Below are 7,655 nucleotides of genomic sequence, written 5' to 3' on the forward strand. Positions count from 1 at the left end.
TTGCTACAAATAAGCTCTATGTTTACCTACATGTACAACTTAAAAAGCCAACATCCTGCTGCACGAAAAAGGCACCCCAGGCCAAATTTTTGCCAAAAAAATGTGCCTCACCTGAAGCACATCCCTTTGCGACTTAGGCACACTTTTTTAAACTAAGGTTATATATACACACATAAAGAAAACTACAATAAGTAAATAATAAACAAGTAGAACTAAATATCAAATTTGTAAACCAACATACGAGCAAGTTCGGGGTTTAGATATAGAACTCATTCGCTTTTAGGCTAAACACGAAAGGTCCAACTTGGTTTGATTCATTTCCATATCCATCAAATTTTCAACCCGTGGATCTTAACAAAACTAGAAACCTGAACAAGACGATTTAAATCCAAGAGAATGCACTCCGTTTAAAAGAAAAGTTCAAAACAACTAAAAAGGGTAGAAATCGATTTCAGCTAACGGGGAGGCTCGAGGGAGCTTCAACAACTTCCTAGCAAACATCATCTGTTTAGTGTGTTCTAGATCCACCCGGGGATGAATAGCAATCTCTTTTAGAAAAGGCGAACAAGCGAGTATATAATTTATCAAACACACTTCACTCTCTGAACCTTCAAAGGATCTAAACACCACACCCCGAAGCCCCAATGTGTGGCGGTAATCTACCTCTGGAATTGGGTCAGCATCCTGCAAGAATAACTAGTATTCAAATGCAAAACTATGTAAATAAGATATTATAAGAGAAACAGTATGATCCATACATACACGTTGAATTGCTGTGTTCTCAAGGTCGAGGGTCTGCAGATTTGGGAAGTGTTTGATCATTTCAAAAGCACATGATAACATAATACCATTGCCTAAATATATTCTTGATAGTTTAAGAGCCTTGAGGCGAGGAAAGGCGGTGGGGAACTCCATTAGAGCACCGTCTGCCAACTGTACGAAAGTGGTAAAAAAACATATATAGTATACAATCGTTAGTTATTAGATTATGAAAAAAATGAGACTGGTTTTGTGAAGTAAACTTCAAACACGCAACTTAGCGTTACCTTGTAGTCTTGAAAATCCAAACCAAGCTCTTGAAGTTTTGGAAGAAAGCCCACAAGCTCAAAGATATTGTGGGAACTTATGATCGTCGGAGTGTCAAGATCACACAATGACAAAGATAATACTTTGAGATTTTTAAGCTTTGCAATCTCTACTAATTTTATGTTACCTTTAGAAACAGAATGATCGACGTTCAAAATCTCAAGTAAGGGACACCGAGTAAAAAACTCACCAAAGTCGCTAATTCCAAACTGTACCATACGCAACTCTAAGCTCAATAGGTTCGGAAAACCATGAAATCTAGATGGAGGATTGAAAATAGACTTGTGAAGTTTCAAATGTTTCAACTCTAAACAAGAGAAAAGATGTGTAGACAAGTCAAGTTGTGTTTTAGACCAATTTTTAATAGCGAGATCGATAACTTTTTTCTTGGACAAGATTGAAATCCAGCGATTAATATCTTCAACATCCATTTCGTAGAGGAAAAGGAAACACTTTGTTATGGTACCATTAAGATGAAAAATAAGCTTACTTATTATTTCCCCAAAATTATTTACGCCTTTTTCTAGTATTAAATACTTAAAGAACTCCTCATCAATTGAAAGTTGGCTAAGCATAGTCCATTTAAACCTCCAGTGTTTTGACAAAATACCAGTCCTCACCGCAACTTGTAATGGCAATCGATCTAGAATGTTAGTTACCACGTTATCCGGCATAATGCTAATAAAATCTTCTGGTGTAAACTCAGATGCTTGACGTGCCATTGTTCTAACAAGAAGACATATATTAATCGTTACATAAACGGATGGAATAAATAGTCATGACATGCATAAACCATATATATGCACATACATAAACACATTTCCTTTCCATAAATTCCATATTTATTATTTTATTAAAAAAATTCTAAAGATCAGAAACAAATGATGCATAACAATACAACTACAAAAGATTTAGAAGTCCTTTTACAAATGAAATACCAGAGGTGCTAGAATCACACAATATATAATTAGCATAAAAGGTGGAATAATTGCTGGTTCTCTTCGACAGTAATCGACATCTGAGATGGTCTCGGGCTCCAAGATCGCACACATTAAAATCAGTGATGAAAAATTGAAGTCATCAAATTAAAAAAAAAAAAAAAACTCCAAACGGATTTAATTAGGGTTGTTCACTAGCCGAGCAAACTCGGCCCTGGTCGAAATCACTAGTAGGGTTTGCTATTCAGAAAGGGGTAGCGGCGCAGCTTGTTGCTCGTCTACCTACCATTAGTTTGTAATCGTATTGGATATTCATATTTTAATATAATGCACAAATCACTCAATCAGACTGAAAATTAAGCTTGTACTGGTCTCGGGTTTTATATATGAATTGTATCATGTTGATGTCACCCTTGTAGTTTTTTTTTTTTTTTTTTTTTTTTTGGTAAAAGCTTAATGATAGCCATAAATTTCATCCTTGAATTTGATTATACATATGAATATAGTAATGGAAATCTGCATAAAAAAGTAGAATCATCGAGAGAAGTGAAAACTTACGAAGGAGGGATGATCAAAATGGCCGATCAAATGGGAATATAGTTCGTCTTTCGACTCGTGTGGGTTTATTATTTAGGTTATCAATGCTTGGGCTTCTATTACGTGGGCCTTTGGTTAATAAAAACTATTACAAAAGAAAATTAACGCTCTGGTCCCGAGTTAACTTAACGTAAGAAAAGAAAAAAAAATAAAAGTGAGAAAGGAAAGAATGAGAAAGGAAAAAAAAAGATGTTTCTCCCCCCATTTTCTTTCCAAATTGGAAGGACAAAAAAATTAAAGAATGTAGCCTAGTTTTCCTTTCATTTCCTTTCCTTTCCTTTCCTTTCCTTCCTTAAATGAAACTCGGGAACACGGCATGTTTTATTTTCCTTTATTTTCCTTTCTTAAATGAAACTCTGGAACACAATAATATTTTTACTTTCTTTTTGTTTCTTTTTCTTTCCTTCCATTACTAAACTCTGGAACACAGTGTAAAGGTTGAGCTTAGTTAAACTTCACACTCCGTGCATGGACGAACGAATGGAATGGACGAGGTAATGGAATGGACGAGGGAATGCAATAGATCATTACCATTCCATGTCTTGTTTGGTTACCATATGTGAATGGAATGAGTTATTATTGTGTATTGTTCGGTAGGCAAGAAAAACGAAGTAATAAATCAGCGGTGAGTGGTGGTGGTGGTGGTGGTGATGGTCGGTGGTAATGATTTTGGGTGGTTATAGGTGGCGGTGGTGGGTGGCGGCGGCGATGGGTGGTGGTGGCGGCGAGTGGCGGTGCGGCGGCGACGACGAGTGGTGGTGGTGGCAAGGTGGTCGTTGGTGGTGGGTGGCAGTAGAGGTGGCGGTTGGTGGCGGCAGCGGCGGTTGGTGGTGGCGGTGGTGGTGGCGTTGACGATGGTGGTGGTGGGCGGCGGTGGCGGCGACGAGTGTAGTTAGCGGTTAATCGCAGCTGCGGGTGATAACGGTGGCGAGTGGGTGGCGGTGGCGGCGGTGGCTGTCGGGGTGAGGTGGTGGCGGGTGGCGGCAATGGCGTCGGTGGTGGGTGGTGGTGGTGGTGGGTTGTGGCAATGGTGGTGGGTTGTGGTGTTGTTGATGGATGGTGCAAGAGGGGATGAAATGGAAAAAAAAAACATGAGGGGTGGAAGGAATGATTTTGAGGGAATGGAATGCATTTTGGAATGGGTGATTCCATTCCATTGACCAACCAAACAACCTTTTTCTTCATTCCCTCGTAATCATCCATTTCATTCCACCTCTCATTCCTGCATACCAAACACTACCTAAAACTAGTATAATCCATATCCACTATGGGGGAGGCTCGATTGAGCTTTAATATTCGAATCAAATTTGAAAAACTCCAAATTCGCATTCTTAGATTCGAATTCGATACGATTTTAGTGATCAATTTTCGAATCCAGTTTTAAAATTATAAAACTCGAATACTTTGTTTTAATCAATTTGAATATTCGAAATTTGATTAGTTTAACACCCCTGATTTTAACTTTTCCCTAAATAGTATATCCACTTTCAAAAAATGATAGTTATAGCATTTTACCTAATTATAACTGCCTTAAATTTACATATATTGAATTGGGAAGGAGGTTGATGTTGAAACATTTAGCTACATTAAGCAAACCAATATGAGATTGAATCCATTATACACAATCATAAGACATTATAACCTGTTTACCATTCAAGTACCGATAAAGCCCTAAATTGAACCGCTTACTCAAGATCAACTACTTTATTTCATCACCAATAGGGTGGTGGTCTATTGGCAAAGGCAAAGCCTTTAAAACACCTAGGTTGGGAAGGGGAAGGTCTTGGGTTCAAGTCCCACAGACGACAGTGATTAAAGAAATTAATCGTTCAAAAAAAAAAACTACTTTATTTCATCACAATCAAACCAAACCGGTTGCATTAACCATTCCCGGTTTAAACAGTCTAGGTATTGTGGGATTCCAAAGTAAGAAACCAAACGTCACCTTAGTTCATGCTAAACTAACAAACATATCTTCAACAGAAGTTCAAAACAACTATAATTATTTAAAATCAATTTCAGCTACAGTAGAGGCTCGATGTAGCTTCAAAACCTTCCTAGCAAACTTCAACCTTTTGCGGGACATAAACCATTCCCCCCCACGAATAACAACTTTTTCTAGGAAAGGAGAACACAGAAGCAAATACTTTATCAAATACACTTCATTCTCCGAACCTTCCAAACATTCAAACACCACCCTGCGAAGCCCCGTTGTGTTATACTCTTCTGGTATTGGAACTGAGTCGGTTTTCTGCAAGAATAGCTACTTTTAAATGCAAACAATATACATGTATATACAATATATAGGGCTAGGGTTGTAAACGAACCGAATGTTCAGCGAACAGTTCGTGAACCGTTCGGCGGGAAGTTCGTTTATGTTCGTTCGATAAGCTTAACGAACGAACACGAACAAAGAATTTCGTTCGATAAGCTTAACGAACGAACACGAACAAAGGTCTCGTTCGTTCGACTGCGTTCGTGAACGTTCGGTAATATGTTCGTTCGTGTTCGTTCGTTTATGTCCGTTCGTGTTCGGTTTTTTATGTTTATTTTTCTAAAAGTTTTTAATGTTTTATTAATTTTTTAGTTCCCCCGTATGTATTATTTCGCTCTCTCTGGCCCTCTCCCTTTTTTAAAGTTCATTTGTGTTCGTTTGTGTTCGTTTGCGTTCATGGTTATTGTTCGCGAACAACCAAAATTCCTTAACGAACGAACACGAACACAAACTTCTGTTCGTCATGGGTTCGCGAACAGTTCACGAACATCCAAATTTCCTTAACGAACGAACACGAACATAGCCTTGTTCGTGTTCGTTCGGTTCGTTTACAGCCCAATATATATGAGAAGCAGTATGATTGATACATACACGATAAATTGATGAGATTATAAGGGTCTGCAAATTTGGGAAGTTTCTAATCACTTCAAAAACACATGATCGCATATGAACGTTGCTTAAATCTATTCTTGATAATGTAAGAGTCTTGAGAGACGCGGTAGGGAACTTCTTTTTAGCACCAGCTTCTGTCAACTACAAGATAAGTGGTTAAGAATTCATAAAAGATAGTCATTAATAACATGTGAAAAAATAAGGCTAATTTTCTGTAAACTAAACTTCACTTTACCTGGCACTTTGCAAAATCCAAACTTAGTTCTTCAAGTTTTGGAAGAAACCCCACAAGCTCAAAGATAGTACTCGAACTTATGATTGTCTCAGTGTCAAGATCACATAATCTCAAAGATAACGTTTTGAGATTTTCAGATTTTGCAATCTCAACTAGTTTCACGCTGCGTGTAGAATATAGATAACCGAGGTCCAAAGTCTCAAGTAAGGGGCACCGAGTAAGAATCTCCCCAAGTTCGCCACTTTTGAATCGTACCATATACAATTCTAAGCTCAATAGATTTGGAAAACCATGAAAAGTAGATGGAGGATTGAAAGAACAGTTACGAAGTTTCAAATGTTTCAACTCTACACAAGAGAAAAGATGGGTAGGCATCTTCACTGGTGTCCAATTCCCAATATCAAGGGTGAGATCCTTAATCCTTTTTGTGGATAGGAACAAAATCCAGTGGTTAATATTTTCAACACGATAATTAATATGTTTAACATCGAACATAGAGAGGACAAACTTTTCTATGACACCTTCAATATGAAGAAGAAGCCTACTTATAACCCCCCCACAATCATTTTCGCCTTTATGTTGCATTAAACACCCAAAGAACACCCGATCAAATTCGAGTTGGCTAAGCATAGTCCACTTAAACCTCCAGCTTCTTGACAAGATACTAGTCCGCACTGCATGTCGTACTGGCAATCGATCCAGGATATTTGTTACCACGTTATCTGGCATGCTGCTAATAAAATCTTGGGGTGCAAACTTGGATGCTTTACGTTTCCGGTGAGTGAGTTTCATTATTCTAACAAGAAGACTTATGTTAATCATAAACATAAATTGATGGAATAAAATCATAAATATCCATGATATTCATAATCATGGCTGGCCCTGAAGGTGGGCGGGATCGGAGGACCGCCGACCAGAACCCGATATTTCGAAGGGCACGTAATTTTCTAAAAAACTCCAATAAGTATATGTAAAAATAAATAAATTACTAGGATATACCCATACAAACACCAAAATAGGCTCACTCACAAAACTAATTTTTATGGTTTAGATTAGTTAATAGCACACTGGCATTAGGTTTAGACCTTTAGTGAGCTCAATACCCAATTTTGTTAAGACCTAAGGGCACGTTTTTTTAAGTTGGTACAAGAATTCTCAGGGTCGGCCCTGTTCATAATAGACCAAAACTGTACAAGAGATTCAAAATTCAGTTTACAAAGGAAATACTTTATGTGACAAAACGAGCTCTATTTCAGGCTCGAGCTCGGGCTCGGGCTCGTTAAGGCTCGGCTCGTTCGAGCTTTTAACCGAGCCGATCACGAGTAGCTCTCGAGCCTCTGGGCTTGTTTACACCCCTATTTATGTCAGACCTAGGTCACACAACCCTAAACCTACTAACCAACACTGGTTCGTAACCGATACAAAGATACAAAGACGAACCGGTTCCAGCCTGATTGAACCCAGAACCCGTAGTAAAAAAAACCATTCAAAACCGACTGAACATGAATCAGTTTAGGGTTTAGAACCGATTTGTGAGCGAGCAGAGTAAAGATAGTGTGACGATGATCACCTTTCAATAGCAAACAATATCAAAGGACGCTAGCTGTTGGTTTCAATAAGGTTTTAGAGATAATAAGTAAATCATGAAAACACAATCTCACCTTAAAAGCAGAAACCGTCTACGATACTTCACGCGGGGAATGAATTTGTACCCCTTATTTTTTGATAATATATATGACGCCGTATATTTTCTTTCCATATTTTAAGATGGCACCAATTGCCAATTGGCACACCAAACCCTAGTTGAATCAGGGTTTATTTAGTCGATGTCGTCGTTAATTTATTTAGTCGATGACGTCGAAAAGCGTATAACATTAAAATTTTGAAAAGCGTATATACGTTTCAAATATAT

At 38.1% G+C, this 7,655-nt stretch overlaps 2 protein-coding genes across 2 annotated transcripts; both read right to left on the reverse strand.

Annotated features, from left to right (window-relative positions):
- Positions 1-429: 429 nt before the first annotated feature.
- On the reverse strand, positions 430-1,808 carry LOC110920223 (F-box/FBD/LRR-repeat protein At1g13570). Its single transcript, XM_022164449.1, has 3 exons — positions 1,047-1,808; positions 763-933; positions 430-684 (listed from the first exon to the last, which is right to left on the reverse strand). The coding sequence occupies exons 1-3, from the start codon at positions 1,806-1,808 to the stop codon at positions 430-432; spliced, it is 1,188 nt and encodes a 395-aa protein (XP_022020141.1).
- A 2,673-nt stretch (positions 1,809-4,481) lies between these two features.
- Positions 4,482-7,448, reverse strand: LOC110917345 (F-box/FBD/LRR-repeat protein At1g13570). Its single transcript, XM_022161919.2, has 4 exons — positions 7,405-7,448; positions 5,744-6,539; positions 5,488-5,649; positions 4,482-4,872 (listed from the first exon to the last, which is right to left on the reverse strand). Exons 2-4 carry the CDS (start codon positions 6,533-6,535, stop codon positions 4,624-4,626), a joined length of 1,203 nt encoding a protein of 400 aa, XP_022017611.2. The 5' UTR covers positions 6,536-6,539; positions 7,405-7,448; the 3' UTR covers positions 4,482-4,623.
- Between the last annotated feature and the right edge of the window lie 207 nt (positions 7,449-7,655).

The sequence above is a fragment of the Helianthus annuus genome, chromosome 16 (genome assembly GCF_002127325.2).
Source record: "Helianthus annuus cultivar XRQ/B chromosome 16, HanXRQr2.0-SUNRISE, whole genome shotgun sequence".
NCBI lineage: Eukaryota > Viridiplantae > Streptophyta > Magnoliopsida > Asterales > Asteraceae > Helianthus > Helianthus annuus.

Bases quoted from the DNA above. Each gene is read 5' to 3' on its own strand.
- LOC110920223 (XM_022164449.1), bottom strand. From the start codon at position 1,808: ATGGCACGTCAAGCATCTGAGTTTACACCAGAAGATTTTATTAGCATT. The intron at 934-1,046 runs GTAACGCTAAGT...ACTTTCGTACAG, and splicing joins TGGATTTTCAAGACTACAAG to TTGGCAGACGGTGCTCTAAT. The intron at 685-762 runs GTATGTATGGAT...TTATTCTTGCAG, and splicing joins AGAACACAGCAATTCAACGT to GATGCTGACCCAATTCCAGA.
- LOC110917345 (XM_022161919.2), bottom strand. From the start codon at position 6,535: ATGAAACTCACTCACCGGAAACGTAAAGCATCCAAGTTTGCACCCCAA. The intron at 5,650-5,743 runs GTAAAGTGAAGT...CTTATCTTGTAG, and splicing joins TGGATTTTGCAAAGTGCCAG to TTGACAGAAGCTGGTGCTAA. The intron at 4,873-5,487 runs GTATGTATCAAT...CTATTCTTGCAG, and splicing joins TAATCTCATCAATTTATCGT to AAAACCGACTCAGTTCCAAT.